This window comes from Branchiostoma lanceolatum, chromosome 4 (assembly GCF_035083965.1).
Source record: "Branchiostoma lanceolatum isolate klBraLanc5 chromosome 4, klBraLanc5.hap2, whole genome shotgun sequence".
Taxonomy (NCBI): domain Eukaryota; kingdom Metazoa; phylum Chordata; class Leptocardii; order Amphioxiformes; family Branchiostomatidae; genus Branchiostoma; species Branchiostoma lanceolatum.
The window spans coordinates 9134367-9158204 of NC_089725.1; the positions used below are offsets into that span (position 1 = coordinate 9134367).

At 41.5% G+C, this 23838-nt stretch overlaps 1 protein-coding gene across 1 annotated transcript; it reads left to right on the plus strand.

Moving 5' to 3' along the window:
- The first annotated feature begins 224 nt into the window (after window positions 1-224).
- On the plus strand, window positions 225-18693 carry LOC136432454 (synaptosomal-associated protein 25-like). Its single transcript, XM_066423758.1, has 8 exons — window positions 225-383; window positions 4014-4101; window positions 9564-9605; window positions 12140-12188; window positions 13737-13854; window positions 15815-15952; window positions 16465-16609; window positions 17387-18693. The coding sequence occupies exons 2-8, from the start codon at window positions 4030-4032 to the stop codon at window positions 17453-17455; spliced, it is 633 nt and encodes a 210-aa protein (XP_066279855.1). The 5' UTR covers window positions 225-383; window positions 4014-4029; the 3' UTR covers window positions 17456-18693.
- Window positions 18694-23838: the final 5145 nt, after the last annotated feature.

The following is a 23838-nucleotide window of genomic DNA, read 5'->3' on the forward strand; positions in this document are numbered from 1 at the left end:
GGTAGGCACGGTCTAAATACCTAAAAGGGGGTTCAACTAATTTTTTATCTTATACAATTCATACAAAGGCCGATCTAGATTAATGTAAAACACCTTAGAGAATTTTGAAGACATGTAACTATATGTTTGGCTTTAAATCGATCCTTATTTGTGAAATGAGAGGAACATTTAACTATTGAAAAAAAGGTATAGCTAGATCAGTGTTCCTCCCTAGAGTGGAAAATTCCGCATGACGTGTCTCTTGGGGGCGGAAGTGGCGAAGTTGGAACATTGATGTTGTAAGACCCAAGACAGTAACGTTAGTGTAGCCAGTGCAGAGTGACTGCAGTTCTAGGTTTGCCTCCGCCCTTTGTCTGGAACTTTACAAGACCTTATAAACCACGGTAAGTTTAAATACTTGCTAGTTCGTCGTATGTCGTGTCTGTCGAACTGTAGTGTCTTTTGCAGGGCGAGGTTGACACTTTGACTCAGTCAAACACATGATGTACTCCTCTGGTCGTGACCTGTGGCACTAAAATTTATATCGAACCGAATTTTGTCTTTAGTTTCAGATTCTACAAGTCTGTTATGATAAACTTAGGCCATAGTAGATTTGCTAGACTATTAAAAGTACTTGCGATGTTCAGCTCCTAAAAATCACAGTTGCTGTACCAGTAATTTTTTTTTGTTATTATGTTTACAAAGTTCCTGTTAGAACGATGACGTGATGATTTAAATCAGCAGACGTATGGCCGCCCACGCCAAATGAATTATGTGTAACGTTACCTGCTGGATCATGATTGAGAGCCGACCTTTGATCTCCACTATTCCATCTTTCACCTGTTGACATTCTGCATGTATAGCAAGTGATGCTTGGTGTATGAAGTAAAACATTTCCATAATTTTGATAGACATATATTGGAAATATTCAAAAATACTCTTCTGATTACATCTTCAATCATATTTTGTTCAGATTATTGTGCTGTTAGTACATCATCGTGGTTTTTGTAGGTGTACCTTGCAAGTGATTCAAAACAAAAATGTCCTTGTGCAAATGTAGTTTGGGTTGTGGGCATTTCTGTTGGGGCCGCACCCGTCTTTCAGAAGGGATATAAAATGGGTGTCCCGTTTTCAAGGAGGTGCCTGGGGAATGGCTAGAAATCCCTCTCTGTAAACTATACCATACCACTGAAACAGGAAGGAAACTTGCTGCCCGTGTGCCATTACGCACTAGTACTAGTACAATGGTCTGAACGAACAAACAAATGTAGTTTGCCTAATCGGGCCATTGTTAAGGGGTATGAGTCATGATACCTTGTACTTGCATGAGACTGTTTTATGGAATGTGGATGTTTACTTTCCAAACGATGGTTTTCAACAAATAAAGAGACTCTGTCAATGAGCTCTGAAGTAAATGTAAATTTGATCGCTTTGTCACCCCCAATTTTATGTAGTAATGCCTACGAATGGTATAGTCTGAAACCACAATTTTTTCTCGTGGTCACTTGTCAGATTTGGCATGCCAATTGCCAATGTCCTTTAGTGGAGTATATGTCCGTAATGTATATGCGATAGGCTTATATAGAATGTGACTGTTGACTGACACAAAGACATCTGTTGGGTAGGGGTTAACCTTTCTTAATCTATGGAATCATTCAGGCACCAAATTTGTCGTGGGTACAGCAGAAATCAGCAGTCAGAGGGTTAAACATGTGACTTAACTGTCGTCAGATAGGAATTCAGGTTGCAGCATTCATATGTACATATAAACATCGAATATTGATTGATATGCCTACCTTTTGTGATGGCAAAACAATATTGTTATGATATAAAGACAGAGTCTAACTTTAGGATACCAGTAACAGCAGGAATGTCAGTATGCAGAATATAAATGTTTAATTTTTTACAGATTGTTAAAGGTAACATTATAACATAGCATGGGTTTTTGTGGCATCGAAAGGCGGAGTGGCATTAAAGCAGACACAAGATCAAGATGTCCAGGGTTCAATTTCTGGTTAGGCGTTTTGTCCTTGGGAAAGGCACTTAACACAGCTTTCCTCACTCCACCCAGATGTAAATGGGTACTTGAATATATTTTTAGGGAGGTAAAAGGCGAGGGAGGTAAAAGGTGATGGAAGGACAGGGATAGGCTCCGCCTTACAATAACCATACCGGAGATAAAGTGGATAATAACCCACTGTCCCTACAGTCTCAAAAGGCTATTGTACTCTACCTTTACCTACATGTACTATAGTACAGTACCTTTACATACTGGTAACCTTCAAGGTACCAGCTTGTAATTATCATGTTTCAGATTCCACAAACAATGAATGGAATATGCATGTATAATTTTTCTTACAACTAACATTCTGCTTTTGAACAAGGAGGTTATATAGACAACCTCCTTGTTTTGAATAAGGACCAGTTTCTTCTACTAGTACTAGTAGTTCCTCCCTGGCAAATGACAAATTTTAGCTGTAGCAGACAGACAAATAGAAAATGCTTATCTGTCTGCTTAGTGTTCAGACCACATCAAATAAGTGGCAGGTGATAGCACTAGAATGTTGTTGTGTATGGTAAGGGTTCTTGTACACTTGTAGTGGTTTGATTGGCACTTGCATTAGCATGAACTTACTACATGTATGGATGAACTTTGGAACTACATTTCAATGGGCATCTCACTCTCAGACACTAATTGTATAAGCACATCAAACTAGAACTTCGTAGAAGCACAGAAATGAATATTTTTATTCTCCTGTTCGTCTGGTATGTGTGTATGTTGGTTTCAATATCACTTTATTATTAGGTCGCTGATTGCTCACTTTTATTAGTTTTAAGGTTGCAATCTTCTATATTGAAGAGAATGGGAATATATAGAATAAGAACATATGATGTCACATTGTAATATAAATGTGAATATATTTGTATGAAGAAAATTCATCACTGTGAATTACAATCTATATATGTACTAGTTATAAACTAATAAACATAAATGGGAGAAGATGGCAGACAATACTAGTATGCAAACAATATGCTATTGTCCTTCAGCCAAATCCTCTTGGGAGACTTTTGGACATGGCATTTCTTTTGTTGGTCATGAGGCTGTGATTGCATTGTTACACAAAACAAAGCTGTGTTGGGATTCGGAACAGAAGTACTTTGAAACTGAAAAGGGGCCAACAACATATGCATGTATGTGTACACAATGGGAACAATTGCTTGTACGCGAGTGTTTACACACATGCATCAAGAAACAAACATTCCCAGTGGTGCTGCTCCATCCTGTTGTAATCCCAGCTCCATCCATGCTGTTGATTTCCAAAGTTGGGGCATTTCTTTATTCAATATTTCCCCAATAGTTTTGCTCAAAACTCCGGATCCGAAGTTGCAGGAAATGACTTCCATTTGTGTTTGGAAAAGGCAAAATGCAACAGCTGCTTACTCCCCAAGCAGAGGTTTGGCTGATCTGACTGGTTTTTGACATGTTTTAGGCGTCTGTGTCAGGCTTTCTACTGTGTCCTGTTTTCTTTATGTTGTGGGCTAGCAACATGTGTGGGCTGATATAAAGAAATGGGACAAAATAAAAAGCCTGCGACACGTATCCTGTGCTTGGCACCCCGCCTCCATCCTGCTCTATATTTCTGGAGAGACCTGTTACCTTTCTAGTATATTAAAAATCGTTTTATAGGGCAGCTTTTCAGGACAGTATTTAATCTTCTACTGTAGACCATGGTAGGATTTTGGTTTATGACACAGATTTTCTACTAACTCTAGCTAGATAATTATTCTGTTGTATTCTAATTCTGATAATTGCTATTTATTTGGGAGTATTGTGATTGCACCATGGTTATATAAGTGTGGGGGTGTTTTCTTGTATGAGTAATTGCTACATGTAATATTGACGTCATTCCGACAACCATTTGTATGTCTGCAAGGATGATATTTGAATGAAGAATATGGTGTATTTTTCTCTTTGTACAAATTGTACCCAAAGCCTTCAGTTGAGACAGTCATTTTTCTTGTTTTTGATGTAGCCTGGTTGTTGTCAACATGGCCACCGAGGAGGACATGCGAGATGAGCTGTACAACATGCAACAGAAGATGGACCAAACCACAGATGATGTAAGTACTCAACATATGTTAAAATTCATCTTCATATTGAGCAACACTATTTGTAGACGTTTAAGTGCTTGCTCTTCCACCGTTGACACTGAAATACAACAGTCCCTAATTATACATTCTATCATGATTTAAGTATGTTATGATTTATATTGAACATGGATGTCTGTACAAAATATACACCCTCCTGATACAGACGACGCAAGTACTCAACATATGCTAAAATTCATTTTCATATCGAGCAACACATGTAGACGTTAAAGTGCTTACTCTGCCACCATTGACACTGAAATACAACAGTTCCTGGTTGCATTCTACCATCATGACGTTGAATATATTATTTATTGAACATAGATGTCTGTACAAAATATACACTCTTCTGATGTTAGGGAGCATTGAATCTTACAATTCAAATCTTACTTGCCCTGCAGTTTTTTATTCTTGCTGCTAGGTAATAAAATTAAGCCCCACCAATGGTGTCATAGTCATGATAAGTATATCATTTATTGAACATACTATGTCTGTACAAAATACACCTTTCTGATGTTGGGGATTATCAAATCTTGCAATGCAAATCTTGCTTGCCCTGCAGTTTTTTCTTCCTGCTGCTAGGTAATCAAATTAAGTCCCACCGATGGTGTCATAGTGAACAAGGCAGGCAGCCGGTTCAGAACCTGGCAACCAACTTGCAAAAAATGCTATTTTGAGAATCAGACATTAGAAGAACTTGCAATTGTATGTAATCATGATGATTATGCATTGTTTCCTTCACAAAAGAATTTTTCCGTGAGCGGATCTTGTGTTGGCTAGCGGGAAGTGGGGCGGGGTACGTTGTCGGGCCAGGGGGAGGGTAGGTCCCGAGGAAGCTCCGGGCGCGGGCCGGTGAAGGTCGCTCGGTATTAATGCTCTGGATTCCAGGGTAGAGCGGATCTTGTGTTGGCTAGCGGGAAGTGGGGCGGGGTACGTTGTCGGGCCAGGGGGAGGGTAGGTCCCGAGGAAGCTCCGGGCGCGGGCCGGTGAAGGCCGCTCGGTATTAATGCTCTGGATTCCAGGGTAGAGCGGATCTTGTGTTGGCTAGCGGGAAGTGGGGCGGGGTACGTTGTCGGGCCAGGGGGAGGGTAGGTCCCGAGGAAGCTCCGGGCGCGGGCCGGTGAAGGTCGCTCGGTATTAATGCTCTGGATTCCAGGGTAGAGCGGATCTTGTGTTGGCTAGCGGGAAGTGGGGCGGGGTACGTTGTCGGGCCAGGGGGAGGGTAGGTCCCGAGGAAGCTCCGGGCGCGGGCCGGTGAAGGCCGCTCGGTATTAATGCTCTGGATTCCAGGGTAGAGTGGATCTTGTGTTGGCTAGCGGGAAGTGGGGCGGGGTACGTTGTCGGGCCAGGGGGAGGGTAGGTCCCGAGGAAGCTCCGGGCGCGGGCCGGTGAAGGCCGCTCGGTATTAATGCTCTGGATTCCAGGGTAGAGCGGATCTTGTGTTGGCTAGCGGGAAGTGGGGCGGGGTACGTTGTCGGGCCAGGGGGAGGGTAGGTCCCGAGAAAGCTCCGGGCGCGGGCCGGTGAAGGTCGCTCGGTATTAATGCTCTGGATTCCAGGGTAGAGTGGATCTTGTGTTGGCTAGCGGGAAGTGGGGCGGGGTACGTTGTCGGGCCAGGGGGAGGGTAGGTCCCGAGGAAGCTCCGGGCGCGGGCCGGTGAAGGTCGCTCGGTATTAATGCTCTGGATTCCAGGGTAGAGCGGATCTTGTGTTGGCTAGCGGGAAGTGGGGCGGGGTACGTTGTCGGGCCAGGGGGAGGGTAGGTCCCGAGGAAGCTCCGGGCGCAGGCCGGTGAAGGTCGCTCGGTATTAATGCTCTGGATTCCAGGGTAGAGCGGATCTTGTGTTGGCTAGCGGGAAGTGGCGCGGGATACGTTGTCGGGCCAGGGGGAGGGTAGGTCCCGAGGAAGCTCCGGGCGCAGGCCGGTGAAGGTCGCTCGGTATTAATGCTCTGGATTCCAGGGTAGAGCAGATCTTGTGTTGGCTAGCGGGAAGTGGGGCGGGGTACGTTGTCGGGCCAGGGGGAGGGTAGGTCCCGAGGAAGCTCCGGGCGCGGGCCGGTGAAGGTCGCTCGGTATTAATGCTCTGGATTCCAGGGTAGAGCGGATCTTGTGTTGGCTAGCGGGAAGTGGGGCGGGGTACGTTGTCGGGCCAGGGGGAGGGTAGGTCCCGAGGAAGCTCCGGGCGCGGGCCGGTGAAGGCCGCTCGGTATTAATGCTCTGGATTCCAGGGTAGAGCGGATCTTGTGTTGGCTAGCGGGAAGTGGGGCGGGGTACGTTGTCGGGCCAGGGGGAGGGTAGGTCCCGAGAAAGCTCCGGGCGCGGGCCGGTGAAGGTCGCTCGGTATTAATGCTCTGGATTCCAGGGTAGAGTGGATCTTGTGTTGGCTAGCGGGAAGTGGGGCGGGGTACGTTGTCGGGCCAGGGGGAGGGTAGGTCCCGAGGAAGCTCCGGGCGCAGGCTGGTGAAGGTCGCTCGGTATTAATGCTCTGGATTCCAGGGTAGAGCGGATCTTGTGTTGGCTAGCGGGAAGTGGGGCGGGGTACGTTGTCGGGCCAGGGGGAGGGTAGGTCCCGAGGAAGCTCCGGGCGCGGGCCGGTGAAGGTCGCTCGGTATTAATGCTCTGGATTCCAGGGTAGAGCGGATCTTGTGTTGGCTAGCGGGAAGTGGGGCGGGGTACGTTGTCGGGCCAGGGGGAGGGTAGGTCCCGAGGAAGCTCCGGGCGCAGGCCGGTGAAGGTCGCTCGGTATTAATGCTCTGGATTCCAGGGTAGAGCGGATCTTGTGTTGGCTAGCGGGAAGTGGGGCGGGGTACGTTGTCGGGCCAGGGGGAGGGTAGGTCCCGAGGAAGCTCCGGGCGCGGGCCGGTGAAGGCCGCTCGGTATTAATGCTCTGGATTCCAGGGTAGAGCGGATCTTGTGTTGGCTAGCGGGAAGTGGGGCGGGGTACGTTGTCGGGCCAGGGGGAGGGTAGGTCCCGAGAAAGCTCCGGGCGCGGGCCGGTGAAGGTCGCTCGGTATTAATGCTCTGGATTCCAGGGTAGAGTGGATCTTGTGTTGGCTAGCGGGAAGTGGGGCGGGGTACGTTGTCGGGCCAGGGGGAGGGTAGGTCCCGAGGAAGCTCCGGGCGCGGGCCGGTGAAGGTCGCTCGGTATTAATGCTCTGGATTCCAGGGTACAGTTCTAGGATCCAAACTGGCTTTCATATTCACTGTGATGTCATTGGTAGAATATAATTTGATTACCTGTTGGCAGGAATCAAGAACTGGAAATAGGAGTTGAAATGTTTGCTGTTCCCTAGCATCAGATTCAGAAGGGTGTATATTTTGTACCAACGTCTTTGTTCATTGAAAATACTTATGGTTGAATGTTATCAGGAACAGTTGTATTTTCAGTGTCGTTGGTGGCATAAGCGCTTCAACTGGCACTCCTCTCTTCCTACAGAATGGAGCTTGAGGATTATGCAATAACAACAAATTAAAAAGGAACTATTAATTGTTAGCAAATTGCATTTTCTGAAAATGAATGTGTCTATTGATATGGCTGCTCTCTGATGCTAATTAGCACATCTCAACTAGAGGTAGCCATGGTAACCAAACACTTGAATAGCACTGTTACCATGGATATGAAAAGTCAATTATACCACACCTTCCTTTCTTGTAAAACTCTGTATGGGTTCCCTGATTGAATTCAGTCTATGAGAGCCCTTATTTCTTCCTTCCCTTATTTATTACCAGTTCTGGGAATAGGTTTTCTATGTGAAAAATTTGTGCATGAAAAATTTGGGAGTGGAAATATCAAGTCAATTTAGCATTTAAAAAAAATGTAGCATGTACATGCAAATGGTTTTGGTAGAGAATTATCACATCACTTAATTGTAATTTGCAGTACTATGAGAGCATTTATTTTTAACCTCTATCTGAAGTAGCCGTTTTATTTTTTGGCACCCAATTCCCTATTGGTTAAAGAGTTAAGCAGCAGGGAGAAGGTTAAAAAGGTTACCGTATGCCATCGTCTGCAAATATTTATAGTGGTGATTCATTCAAAGGTCAAAGTTGAAAATGGAGCCAGGTATAAGATAATAAGTAGGTGGATGATCGTAGATCAGTCACTGTAAACGGTTGCATTGTTTTGCGCTTGCTGTAATTCAGTTAATCTTCACGGTAGCAAAATTTCACAGTGTAAGGAAAATGGACAGTTTCACTTCACGGCAGCGGCAAGTGATTTACAGAACGGATGTGTGAAAGAATCATAAATAATAAGAACAGGTTTTTTCATGGTATAGAGGTTACTGCGAAAACAGTGCACATAAAGTTACAGTGAAAGAAACAAGAATTACTGAGTATTCAATAGACCAGACCAGTTTTCGAATTGGCACAATGCTTTCCTTGGTGCTGAATCACCATCCACACAGCCTCTCAGGTCCTCCCACGTTAGGTGAATGTCCTCGGCACCACATGTTCATAAAGTTCCATGACGTCATAGCCGCCTACTTTGTCCCCATGTAGTCCTCACTGAGCATGAGGGTGCCCGGATTTAATTCTGTGGATGCCATCTCTCTCTTATAAAAGGGGAACAAAAGAGTTCTTTCCTGATATATAATAATGACGGACATAACCATGTGAAAGCTATTGCCATGCCATGGTTCATTCAATTTAAGAAGAAACCAATTACTGTAAATGCAGTCATATATGGGCAAAAAGTTTCACAGTGGTTTTATGTTCACGGTTTTCGTGGTGAACTCTTCAGCTCAAACTTAAAACCACCGCAAAAATTTTTGCCCATCTATGACTAGCGCTACTATTGTTTCAAACGCAAACTTAAAACCAACACGAACACTCCAATTTTCTCCCTACCGCAAAATAAAAACCACGCGAACTTAAATGCATTCACAGTATTGCAAGGAGGCTTGTTTTTAAAATATATTGTACTTATCCATAGGAAATTGCAAAGGCATCTTCAGTTCAAGTCAGGAATGCCAATGTGCAGTTTTTTCTCCACTCTATTCGTCTAACACAATTTTGTTTGTTTTATTTTTTTCTCCCTGGAAAAAGGTCAACACACAGACCGACGTTATCCACAGAATTTAATTGGGGCACCCTAATGGCTGTTTATTGCCTAAATGTACCTGTGGTTGTATAATAGCCACGGGCTCTTAAGCAAGCCTTTATGCATGTTTAATAACCACACTCAGGAAACCCACGCTTACATAGCTGCAACATTTGTTGTTGTTGCTTCCTGTTTTTCATACGCATATATGGGTAAAAGCCGGGGGTGAATATACTTGTTTTGTACGCCATCTGACGTATCCGCACCCCGATGCCTGATGATTTGCTTAGATGACGTCAAATCAAAATATTAAGATGTTGTTTGTCTCCTCATTTCAAGACCAGCTGGAAAGTGGTGATTTTGAGGATTTCAATGCATTTTTACCATGTTACAGTCTCTGGAGAGCACCAGGCGAATGCTGCAGATGGCAGAAGAGGTATGTATTGAATTGACATCCTTTCAAAGTACCAATGTGATTGTTTGATGGTTATTGTTACATATAGTTTTGATGTTGAGTGTGTAGTCTGGATTGGTTCTCACTTTCCATGTAATACATTGTAACTGATGTGAATCTGTTTCTGGTATTTTCTTATTAAACTATGTGGTCACTTACATTCAATGTTACAATGTGTGTCTATATTACCATGTGGCTACTTAGCTAGACACACTGCTTTTCAGTGCTTATTTTTATTCCAATATAAGTATTATGAAAGTCCTATGTATAACATTTAATTAAGTTCTCTTGTTCAAAAACTAACAAACAACATCAAAGATCCAATGACAGTTTTAATGTCCACCTCAAACTTTAGTTTAACAATTAGGACATTAGACAGAACTGCCTTCATTACGCCTGGATGTTTGACTCAGAGCTACATTATTCTTTTAATTTTGTCTTCCTAACCTGAATAAGTATCAAGTCATGCTTTTATCAGCTATGCTGTACTGTAGGAAAACAAAGGAATCAGATGTTGCATACATTTTTATTATAAATCACGCCTACACAAATCAATATTACTGAGTACAAGTACAACATTCAGTACAATACAAGGCTTGAAAGTCATTTCTTGCACCTAACCTTAGAATTTAGGTGTTCACGAGAAATTTGAATGCAATGATGCTCTTCTTTGAAATTGTGTGCAGCCAGTATCTAGACCATGCTGCCAATAACAACAACAAGCCGCAAATTTGTCTGCCCATTAAGAAAAATATCCAGCACGCTGGGACAAATAAGGATTTACAGTTTTATATGATCTTTCAACTTCTCAATAACTATTATGACAATGTGTTAACCTGGTAATTCCTTGTCAAATACAGGGCTCAAAATTTACCATCATTTGTCTATCATTTAAATGTGATACCCCAAGTTTTATCCATACGTGATACCCAGAGTTTTAACCATCCGTTTCTGTAGATGAATTAGCCTGTAGATCTGAATGTTTTTTCACGTGTTTGCTGTATGGAAATGTGTAATTTTGAGCCCTGGGTCATTTGTCACTCCCTGTCATGTGCTTTGCCCCCTGCACTGTCTCTGGAACAGGTCAAAACACCAGTCAGGTAAGAGGAGTTTCCCCTCGCAGTCACCCCACGCACCGTCCAACGTTTGACATAGCACTGCATATGCACCATACTTTTATCGTCTTTTTCCCTGTTAGAAGATAGGACTGGAAATGGTGGCACTCATTGCCAATTGGTCGCCTGAAATTGAAACTTATTTTCTTTAGATTTTACAAAAATCTTGCAATTAGCGAAACAACGCAAAATGGCGCAAAACAGTGCAAATTGACGCAAAATGGCACAAAACCGCCCAATCCCTGCAAATCTCTTTTTGATGAATCACTGTGCATTGGATTTTAATGCAATGGCAACACTGCAATATACAAGTGATCTTGTATCTAATTTGGAGCCAAAACTGAGAATTTGACATTTCGAGGGCAGCATTATGTTGGTAGAGGTCACATATCATAACTGTGCATTGCACATTAGTGTGACCGCAACAGAAAATTTGCAAAATTTGAAAAGTTGGCGTAAATTCTGAGGGCAATTCGATGCAGTCACTTTATTTCTGCCCTACCTTCATAACAAGGTAGACATTTATTCAACCCGTTCCTTTCTTCTTTTGATTGATGATACGAAGGCATCCTTTCTTTTTCAGATGTTGCCAGTTTTCTTCTTTGTCATGAGTTTGTATTAGTTGATGAAGCTTGTATACATTAATTTTATAGTTCCTCTGTTTATATTTGTTTTACTGGAATATGTTATAACAAGATTTGTACACTATATAGGTGCTGACATATATATATTTATTTAACAAGGTATCATGTGTAATCTTAAGCAAACGTTGTACTGTAGATTTCTTCATTTTTGCGGGGACTTTATTTTATGGTAGAGGGAAAAATGAGGTTTTTGTATTGTTTTAAGTTTGCAGTGAAATCAATTCTGTAGTAATACATTTGAAATGCATATTTGCTGTGTCGTGGATTAACCGCAAAAAATATCGTGAAGCGTGAACATTTCAAAACTTACAGTAATGAGCTTACAATATGCTTGAATATCAGCACTGACTGTCTAGTACTTTTGTCTGCTATGTACTGAGTATTAGAATTAGTCTGAGATACAGCTGAAAAATCTACCGTATACTACCCGTTCGCAGTTGTATATCATGTGTGGTCTACTCTGTACATGCAAACATAGTTTTAATTTTATTCGTTAGTAGTGGCAGTCTAAGTATAAAGAAAGAAATGTTGCTTTCACGTTTTTGATGATGGTAAATTTAATGATAGTTACACAATAATTGCCTGCAAACCAATGTGACTCTCCTTTTACTTCCAACATATTGGTGGAGTTTCTCTACTATGTAATTTGAAAGGTTAGATATAATTTATGATCAATAACCTAGTTATGTTATCAAAAGTATTTTTAAAAATCCATTTTGTGACCAAATCCTGACTATGAGACTGATTTTTTTTTCAGAGTCAAGATGTTGGTATCAAGACACTGGTCATGCTGGACGAACAAGGAGGTAACAATTTGCACTCTTTCATTCAGACCCTTGTAGTAGTCTCCACAAGGCTAGGCCATCCTATGGGTGTATAGATGGTAGAAATCGGCAAAAAAAAGGAACAATTGGCCAGTAGAGTCAGTCCATGGTGAGGCAATATGTCAACTGCGCTTTCAAATAAAAGGTGGCCAAACTTCCCTGGCAAATACATCCTATAGTTGGCTAAGTAATAGCTGGCGTAGCTAATCTGGTAGAATCACCGCAATACAATCTAGTTGCAAGATTTTATAGTATGAACTACAATTAGCTGACAAGAAGCATGTTACTTATCCTTGTCATTCCTTTTGAAATTTGACATATTGACACATACAGTAGCTTGACTAATGCCATGTTCTCATAGATGGCTGTCCTAAAATGCAGTTGATCCTTATTGAACACCATCTTGCAAAGTGCACAGCTGTGTGATGTTTTAAAATAGATCTGTTCTGACTTGAGAAGATTACGAGCACTTGAGCAGACTATTAATTGCAACTCCCTACTTTGTAGAGGCCTGCAGAATATACTTGTAGCTAGTTTTACTTGCTTGCTTGTATAATTGGAGCGTTTTTATTGACAGTTGCCACTATATTGAAATATATATTAGGTATGTCTTCAATAACGTGTGTATGGATGTACATACAAAGATATTGATATTGCTCTCGTTGTAGGATAACTACATGTACTGTAAAAGGGCAAATATTCACAGGGACTTAACTTCAAGATAGGGAGAAAATGAGTGTTCGCAGTGGTTTTCAGTTTGTGGTTGAAACTGCCAGCGGTTGAAACTGCCATGCAGGGTTTTACTGTTAAAGGAAATGTTAACAGGGGTTTGAAGTTTGTGGCAAAGAGGCCACCGTGAAAAACACAAACGTAAAACCACAGCAAATATTTCCTTTGTTACAGTATAGGATTTGGGGAGCACAAGACACTAGTCAGCATCAAATACTAACACTATCCTTAGGGCACAACAGGTAACCCATACAAAAGATAGCTTATACATGTACTAGTATGTAGGTTAGGACTATGGCTAACACAGTATTTCTCCACGACCCCCGTGGTCAATAGTAGTTCGGGTATAAAGTAGTGTGTTACAGAACTTGACAGAGCCGTAGACATTCTTCTGAGCATGTCAGCAAGGCGTAAATTGTGGTGAATGGTAGAGGAGCACATCAGTTTTGAGACTGTGAGTGGGATTACGATGTTTGTTTTTGCCGGCGCAAAGTTGCGCCTGGATATTATTACCGCCAACTAAGCACTGTGTGTCGGCTGCAGTATAATGACCTCTGCCGGGGGTCAAATAAAAGAGGCTTTTAAAAGAGAACGAGCAGGCAAACTCTAGCTCATTTTCACATATCTTGTAGATTGTACCCTGAAGTCAAACATATTCGATTTTTGTCATTTCATTGTCCACCCTGCTTTAAATTTAAGGCATCTAACCTTTTCACTTTGGGGTCCTTAACCATGTAAATCCCCATAGGCAAAATACTGTATTCTACTACTTTAAGCTGAAACTTCTATTTTCACCACCAGAGCAACTTGATCGTGTTGAGGAGGGGCTCGATCGGATTAACGAGGACATGCGCCAGGCGGAGCGCAACCTGACCAACCTTGAGAAGTGCTGCGGACTCTGCGTATGTCCCTGGAAGAAGTCAGTATACATTGTGGTGTATTTCGCGATACTGTCCTTATTACCTTCACCTAGAAGGTTATGTTTTTTGGTAGCGTTTGTATGTATGTAATACTATGTATGTTAAGCAGCATAACTCAAGAAGCTATGGATGAATTGTTATGAAATATGGTTTGTGGTTAGGTGTCGTCCTACCAGAGAAATTAGATTTTGGGCCCCCTGGCATCCTTTCTAAGTAGTGCAGCAGAACTTCTGGCTTTGACATCTTGTGTTCTGGTCTCAATTTTTGGGTGGTAGAAAACCTCTAATGTGCTGGGAAAGAAGTGACATACCTTGGAGCTCTGACTCTAGTTTGAAATGTTTTAAAAGCTGTTCAGTCTTTGGAATGGTTGGTTGGAAAATTTGGGGAGGTGCAGAAATTAGACTGTAGAAGAAGTAGAGAAAGACCATATGTACAAAATCTAAAAAGAGAGAGGACTAAAAAGGGATTGGAAACATATTAAGATGTGATTCACATTAGAACTGAAGGAAAGCCTTGTGCCATGCTACTCTATGTGTTAAGCCCACACATATGATTGCAAGAAGACTAAATGTTTTTTGAATATGCAAAGTGAAAATTTATTTCATCGCTTCCTTTTTTTCATGTTGTGTTTTGTGTCTTGATTGTGGACATACGCTCCCTTGTCTTGAAATCTCTTATCAAAGGGTTATATTGAGTTATGTTCCTGCCTTGGTTGTCAACGCAAATTAGTGTTGTTGATATGTTGCCAGGGGATACTGATCTAAGGATGAGTAGCGTTAGGTTACATGTACACACACACGTTTGTCCCACAGCCATAGCGTCTGATGGTGTAGATGAAAAAAGAATGTTTGACGTCATCTGTGATGTCATACAGTACGTAAACGCTCTCGGTGCATGCCCCTTATTTGGTATTAACTTTGGAGCAGGTGCATGGGGGCGGGGGTGGATTCTAGGTTTTCCTAGAAAAACCCAGTCAGGAAAAATACAAGGAAGAAACCCCTGGGGTTTGCGTATCCTGACAGTTAATAGATATGTCATCTCTTGCTGTGATTGTTATCAGACTCCTTAGGCCTAGGAAAGTTAATGTTGTGTTTCTGGTTTCTGGAAAAAATTAGGGTCGGTACATTTGTAAGTAGGGATTGTCTTCCTTTTTTGCTTTTTAGATTTTGGCCAAAGTGATCCAAAAATGAAGTTTTGGACTCCAGCCTTGCAAAGGTGTTTTTCTGTGCTGCAGTATAGTATGAATGTGGCTTCAGTGCACTGACACAGTAATTTCATGGTAACTTTATCAGTCAAACTCAAAGTGGCCATCCCCTGATCTGTCGTCTCAGTCAGGCTTGACCTGATTAGTACCAGTCCAGTACAGCAGGGTTCTGGTATTTTGGTTTCAATTCAAGATTTATTTATTGAACTTCGCAGTGAGATCACTGAATTACATTCATTGTACAAATAACAAGGTAAAAGCTTTTATGACTCACAGTATTGCACATTTCGTAGTAATGATTAAAAGTTTCAAGATTATTCCACATTTCTCCTTAACCAGAATAAATAACACAGACATATATTCCACTTTAACAAAAAAATGTGTATACATAAATTGCACTTCATTTTTTCCTTCGATTGACTGTTGATGGCATTATGAATGGTAGCGGCTAGCTGCTCATGATGAAAATTATTGTCCAAACTTATTGAGCAAGTTGCACATGTATGGGATGGGAGAATTGCTGTATCTGTTTGTTGTTGCTTTGGGGCAGTTCAGTTTCTTGCTGTTTCTAGTTACGTGGCCTGAAACCTGAAGCCTGGTTGGTGGCAGCCAGTCTCTGTACTCAGACAGACACGAGCAGTGTCTTGCAAATTTGAGGCAAGGCTGCTCCTGTACCTAATTGATTGTACCAGTATTGTACCAATGCACAGCTCTTTTCTAAACAGTTGTATTTCTCCATTCTGTACTGAAAACAGGTGGCGCGGTTTCGAGAAGAATTCCAGCTACCAGCAGGCGTTCAAGGCCGGCGAGGACGGAAAGATAGTCACCAGCCAGCCGGTCAGGATGTCCGACGACCGCAACGGGCCGCAGGTGTCTGGCGACTATATTACCAGGTGAGGAGAGTAGCACTACTTCTAAGGGCAGTTCAATTTCGTAGGTGCCAACATGTGGTGAAGACCTTGTGGATTTGTGAGTAGTGTAGAGATACATGTAGCTGCAATGGTGCACCATTCTTAGTTTTGACAAATCTTAACTTTTGAAATTTTAAGAAATCCAATTTGATTTTAGCCGCGTAAACTGTCACTAGTCAACCGTTGAAATTTCATCATCACGTGAGTGCGTCAAGACGTCACCAACGTGGACCCGCTGGACAGAGCCGCTTGGAGGCGCGGTGTGAAGACTGGCCGACTGCTGCCTACCCCTGCGTCAGGGAACCCCGCGGCAGTATTATCTAATACTGGATACTACTACTACAACAGTTTACTACTGCTACTACAAATATTTGATCACTAACATTTGAGGCAGTGATATTTGTTCCCATCGTTAGAATTGAATGCAGTGAACCAGAAACACAACATTTTTCCTAGGCCGCATGTATTGATTTGTGATCCTTGTTTTACTGTAGGGTGACCAACGATGCGCGTGAAGATGAAATGAATGAGAACTTGACTCAAGTAGGTGGCATCATCGGTAACCTGAAGCACATGGCCATGGACATGGGCAACGAGTTGGACATGCAAAACACACAACTGGACAGGATCGAAACAAAGGTGGGTGGAAACTCTGGGCAGGGAGAAAAAAAAGAAAGTGATCTCGATCCAGTTTAGCTCACTGAAGAGCTAATCTTCCACTGGTTGTAAGAGACACTATGTATAGTATTTACAGGTTCATTGTACCAGGGAAAATCCCCTAGCTCTTTTTGACAAGCACAATGAACATTGGACCACGGCTTAACGCCAGGACTGCGACCCTTTCTGGTTGCGTGCATGTCGGGTGAGCGACATAGCCGGGATCAAACTCGCAGCTTCTAGTTCCAGAGGCAAGATCGCTAACCACTGGACTACGCACGCTACACGCTACTGTCAGGATTGGTAGCGTTTTTACTGAAAAGTAGTGCTTGTAGTTATAATCAACTTTTGTTAAAATTTGAAGACTGTCAGAAAGATGCACTGAATGATATATAAATCAAAGACTGCATTGGATGATTTGTGACGATATGTAAATTTGGGTGATGTAATTGTGTGCTGTTGGTCAACCAACTTGGAGACCCCGGTTCAATCCTGGGAAGGACATCTCGGTTAAGGCTGTACCTGTCTTCCGAAAGGTTGTCCTGAGTTTGAGGTTGTTTCTCCAGCATGTTAAAGGGGAAGAGCTATCAACCCCTCCCTGTAGAAATATAACCTGCTACAGAAACAGCAAGGAAACTTACTGCCCTATGTGCCACTAGGAACTAGAAGGGTCTGAACAAACGAACAAACAAATAGTTTTGTGGTATGAAATTTTTTTAAATAACTGCCGCATATTTAGACTGTGCGTTTGTGTTCCAGGCTGACTCCAACGTGGACAGAATCCAACTTGCTGACAAGAGGGCCAACAAGGTGCTGAGAAAGCAGTGAAAGTGCAGCAGACACATGTGGTGGACAGACAGAGTACCAGAGGATCTATGTAAACAACTTCTCTCTAAGATTGAGACGGGGACCCAGTTAAACGTGCCTTATGTCAGGAGATATAATATCAGAGTTATACTTTGTAGTCACGAGGGTATAGGACAATAAAGATTTCGCCTGATGACCCACCCGCCTTAATCAATGGTGGTCTGTGGTTGTCGGTAAAGGGAGCCAAATGCTTTTATTATCAAACTGCCCTTTTACTCCTTTACTGAATGCACTTCAAGGTGGGGATCATCAAAACACCATACGTGACATCCATGTCTTTATTGAACTCTTTTTGCTATTCCAAGCAGCATAGGGAATCACTTGGTTCTCTTGTTGTTATAGAAAATTTGAAGTTATAATCATAATTCAACCATAAAGCATAGTGATGATAACAGAGTGAAAATGCTTGAGAGAGAGAGAGAGTGCTAATACCTAGCTGGATTGTGTTGTACATATGATACACCTTATAAACACGCCCAAATGGTAGGTGTAACCAACGAGGGTGGACCTTTTTGGAATCAACAGAATAAGAAAATGTTGCTGGTGCTTCTATAATTGTAGATTATAGTGACTATAGACTATAGAATCAGACTGTAGTATCAGGGAAGATGCTACTAGTATCTTTTCCATGACATGGTCAGTTTGTTGTACCTTAATTATAACATCCTTCTGTCTTTGTCACTTTGACCAAAGTTCGAGAGTTGTCATCGGTTTTCCTTTTAACTAAATGGTTCTACAGAATTAGTACATGATAGTTGTTCATATGTGATTTTGCACGGATTAGAAAGGCTATTTAGTTATCCTATTCAACAATGCCGTTCCAATAAGTCAATGCATTTTAAGATCTCAAGACCAGATTTTTTAAGACCAACAGAATGATGAAATGTGTCATACCAGTGTACTACTTGCAACAATGAGTGCAACATTTAGATACAACCCTTTGTGGTGTGATAGGGTCCTTCTCAATATGTTTGATCATACATGATGAAAACAGCCGATGTGAAAGAATTAAGTGAGGTGAGTATATGATGTACAAGAAAACCATTGTTCTTCGAACATGAAAACAGCTGTAAGAGTGTCAGAACAACATTGTTTTGTCGTATTTGTTCACACCTGTCCAAACGACAAGAGGAAAATCTTGCAAATTTTTACACGTGATTGCATTAAAACCTCAAACCAGGCACTTGTGTATTACACCACATTGAGATCCGTCTCTCTCCCTTCCAGACATGCATGTAGTCACAACGATTTTACCTCGCTTCCATACTTCTACTGCATGGTGATCATATGATACTAAAGCGGGTATATCCCTGGACTCCATCTAATTGTGCCAAATTATTGTGGCAACTATTTTCCCGATTTTCCCTTGCGGTCACACTGATGTCAACTGATACAAACAAAATGACCGTGCCCAAAATATTACATTTTCAGATACAAGATAACTTTTTTAGAAATCACAGTGAGTTAAAAATCAATCTACTTGCAATGATTAAGATTCATCAAAAAGAAATGTGCCGTTTTTGCGCCATTTTGCTAATTGCAATTTTTTTTTAATTTTCAAAAGATTCACAATTTTAAGATCAAAACCGGATGGCGCTGCCTTGCGCCAGTTTACAAATCTCTCTCGCAATTTGGTGCAGTCAAGTGAGATACCTGCTTTTAAGGACCAGGTAGTGCTATGTCTGTACTTGAAAAGAAAAACTTGCAACCCAAGAGCTGTACAGTATCTATAATACAATTTCAGCTTCCAAGAGGAAACAGTTTAGAATTGTTGTTGGTGGGATTTCTCAAAATTTGTTTTTGGTACGATTGTCTCATCCAGTCATGGGAAGTGCAGCGAATTGAGCATCACGTGGCTCAACAACATGCACGCATGAGTGGCCAACAGTGCTGAAGTTTGTCACGTGTATCAATCGTACTGTTCTTCAACATGTGCACAGTCTGGATCACTTAACACATACAAGAGGGAGAGAGATCTTTAGACTGTGGGGTGTATTGTACACCATACATATTCAGTGATTTTTGTTTTGTACATGTGAGCTAAGGCCACACAAATTTAATTTCTTGGTTAACAGATTTTTAAAGATAATTTTATCACAAGGACATCATTAAAACAGAAAGCTGGGGTGAAAACTTGCACCTGACCCTGTTCACTCCCTGAAACTATGTGCACCAAAGTACAAAGTTTCCTCTGAGATTCTGTTTTCGTGTTGATTTTCCAATCTAGCATTTTTTCAAAAATTCTGTTAAACAAGAAATTAAATTGTTGTGGCCTAAAGACTAGTTAGATGTAATGGAATAGTTGCATCTGTTTCAAAGGTGCAAAGACAACTGATTTGATATCTTAAGAATAATCACTGAATTGTGCCATTCTTTGCCCTTTTAGTTTTACACAAAGATGGTACAATTCTGGTGTCTTCCATGTCGTATGTGATGTTTATACAATAGAAACTAGCTACTGTAACATTAATAAACAAACTTTAAGGATTAATCAACAGGGTTGTATCCATACAGAAATTCAACTGTTTCAACTTAGACTCAGTATCCAGTGATAACATTTTGATATTTGTGTTTCTGATACATTGTTTAAAAAGACAATCTAAATATCAACACATGTGAACTGAAAAGCCTAGGTTGGAATTTTCTAGGTCTTTCTGTGGAAATACAGTAGGTACTATGATAGATTGAACACAACATGTTTAGACTTTAATTGGCATAGGATTTGGTTAACTTAACTTAACAATCTAGTCTTCTTGCTTCTTTAATAGGATGCAAGACTGCAATTCCGTGTTGCATGCTTTTCGTATAAGACTTATGAATGTGATATTTTGAAAGCATTGTATGGCGAGAAATTCGTTTTCACATGACAGTTGAATAGACCGATCCCATAGACCAGCTCACTTCCATCAAAACATAGAAATGTAAAATAAAAACATGACAATGCAAATTTTGATGGACATGCAGCCACTCTCTCATTGATCAAACTGCTAATTGCCTTGCTATCATTGGTTGAAGTGCTAATTGTGATCATGATGGTCAGTCAGGATTGGTCTATTCTATGTAGAACGTCCTTAATTGTTCCAGTGTACATACACCCAAGTACATGTAGCTCACATAAGCAGATGTCCTAAGGTGAACTGATTGTATAGTAGATTGACCCTCTGTTCTCCTGTCGACTGCTATGTGTATTGCAGACTTTGATTTTTGGAGACAGGTTGTTTAACAGAAGTTGAGTGTTCAATTTTTCTATATTTTAGTCATTGTTATTGATATTCTTCACTTAAATTGCTCATTAATGCAAATTAAATTCTGACCTATAGAAGAAAGGATCACATTACATAACAAAAGGTTGACTTAAATCTGTCTTTGTTGTTCTTTGGTGTAAAAGAAATGTATGTGTCTGAGGTTGCATGTAGTTTGAGTGCAAGAGCATCATGTAAGCGTTTTTCTTACAATAGTCCATGTCAGTACATCACTCCTTCATTGTTATCACATAAGGCCATGTTGATTTGATGATATGGATGACATCTGCGCGCCCATCAATTTTCGTCCGTTTCCAACAACAACAAAAAAATAACTTTGGCCATACTGTAAATCATACAAAGCAGCTGCAAAATAATGAAATACATGCTGTACATGCAAACAAAAATATTTCGGAAAACGCGACTGGTGACAGTCAACTTTCTGCCGGTGAAGGACAAAACGACATCCGAGCTGTACGATATCTTCAACAGATCGGCGGAGTCTGTTCGGCTGAAGATCCAGCCACTGGACTTTCCACTGACCGTGATGCATGGCTTGACCAGTGAACAGGAGGTTCCTAGCGAGGACGAAACATGTGAGGACGGCATCAGTCAGCGACGAGTCCACCCCGTCAAGAAGTTGATGAAACGTCCGCTTCGACTGATCGCCTCCATCCTATCACGCTTCCGCAAGGCTCTTGTTCTGTGCTGGCGTTGAATATCCAGCAGAGACATTGACTATTTTTGATATCGAGCTATATATATTTGTCAGAACTTGTAAATGTATGTATTTTATGCAAAGACCACTATATTTATAATATATTTGATATGTATCTTCCTGACATTGATGTGAAAAAAATGGAAAGGTACAGTATTTGTTTTGAAACAATGGTGCTATAAACTGTATACACCGCTGTGTCGTAAATGCTGTGAATACACACATGTCTCCTACAGTGCATACAGGACTGTGTTGTAAGTACAGGCTAGTACAATCAAGGACATTATATAGTGTCCTTGGTACAATACGTGTCTTTGAAGTGCATAGTGGCTGTGTTGAAGTCCTTTGTTGAGATACTACTGAAATGCTAAGGGAAATGTAAATGCTGAGAAACAAACCACCTGATTGGCTAACTTGTGGTTTTGGGCAAACAAAAAAATGCACCTCCCGTAACACTTGTCTTACATACCACATATAACAACCCTTAGCAGCTACTTAAGAAACAAATGTTTCAATTCTGAAAATGACTTAAACATTTACATAATCTATGCATGGCTATGTACACCTTTAACTAGCTTACACATGTCACAAGTATGAAATTACTATCAAATACCATTCGGATGAGTTATGCCCCTTTTGGAAGTTCTGCTGCAGTTTCAAGGTCGGCTGCCAGGAGGACTATAATCGACCTTGACCTTCGTCTTCCCAAGACCTACCCGCGTACCAACTATCATTGCAATCCATCCAGAGGTTCTTGTGTTATGCTGACCACAAAATATCAGGAAACATTAACTAACCCGACTGTCCTTGGTACTGAAATGCTAGCTAAGTATTTTATGAACGATCTGCAATACACGTTGAATCACTAGGCTGGGTTTTAAGCGATATCTGTATTTCCACGCCATGATGGGCATGCAGTTCTAAGCACAATGTTGTCGCCCACACACTGCTTGACATTCCAGAATCTGGATGCTTGGTGAAGGATACGGGTGGTACAGTACTACACAACAACGCACCTATCGTTTCTGGAGCAAACTGCAGCATGATACGCCTGTTCTCTTCTTGGCATTCAAGTCACGCACTAAGACTTAGGTTGCGTCAACAGCTTCCACTTTGACATGTGTACTGGGAATGAGCAACCCAGGTGGCGCTCGGTGGATATCAAACTAGGGTTTCCAACCAAAGCCTGTTAACTCAGTGGGGGATCAATTATTCATATAGAGAAAGAGAGGGGCTAAGATTGGGATCAATTTTTCACCGCTTCACTTTTATAATAAGCTAAGGTTTTAACATCAGACTACTCTTGTGTGAATCACTATTCGCTCATCTCATTTGCACATTTTGTAACTTCCGTTACCGTTTGAAATAAGACGTTCCTGACATTAGGATATGACACATTTAAGGTGCCAAACTGTCGTTTTTATGACGTTTTAAAGCTTTTCTGGCTTTTAAAAACGACAGTTTGGCACATTATGTCTATCTGGCATATTTCAATATCAGGAACGTCTTACTTTAAACGGTAACGGAAGTTACAAAATGTGTACATTTAAATGAGAGCGATATACATTATACAAAAAGTCCAGTATTGGTTATGTGGTCTATGGATCCGATTTGTGGCGCACCGTTTCAATAGTTCTTCAGTCAATATTAAATGCTCATTTTCATCATCGATCGAAACGGTGTCTCCCGTATAGAGATGTCATTACGGCGAGGCAATAGTTCGTGAAAGGTTCTAAATGGAAGCGATTTTTCTCTGGCTACTACTTGGTGATGCACATGTGATTTTCAAGGTAGCTATAGACTAGTCTGTATCAGATATGTCATAGGTTGCTGGAAATACATGTAACCAATTGGCCAAATGAAATAACATGCCAGATCACTGGAGTTGTAAACTGCCATATAGTACAGTTTATGACCTAGGAGTGAAATGTTAAGTTTTTTGTTACAAAAGCCCACCACTTCTCAACAGGAGCACCAGCTGCCAGTTTCGCCCCTACCGGATAGCGGGCGCCTGCAGAAATGCTTTTATGACTATCTAAAAGGTACAGATGGGAGAGAACCTCGATTCCCGGGTGTCCGCTTGAACAAAGATGACATGACCTCGCGGCTTGACCTTCAATATCTGCCGGATTTCTCGTGCTCAGCACTTTCAAGGGGATTTGAAATTGGCTTTCTTTCAGCGCATGGCTCTGTTGAGAAGGCTCATGAAACTACAGTTCTGTCATATCTTTGGTGTTCTGACAACAGTCCTGCCATATCTTGGGTATTCTGACATATCACAGTTTCCTTTAATTCCTTTGGCGCCAGCAACAAGCTTAAGGAAGGGACTTTTTATCTATGAAATTTCAAAACACTCGGGTGGCAGATCCTGAACATGGAACTTA

Bases quoted from the DNA above. Each gene is read 5' to 3' on its own strand.
- LOC136432454 (XM_066423758.1), top strand. From the start codon at position 4,030: ATGGCCACCGAGGAGGACATGCGAGATGAGCTGTACAACATGCAACAG. The intron at 4,102-9,563 runs GTAAGTACTCAA...ACCATGTTACAG, and splicing joins TGGACCAAACCACAGATGAT to TCTCTGGAGAGCACCAGGCG. The intron at 9,606-12,139 runs GTATGTATTGAA...TTTTTTTTTCAG, and splicing joins TGCTGCAGATGGCAGAAGAG to AGTCAAGATGTTGGTATCAA.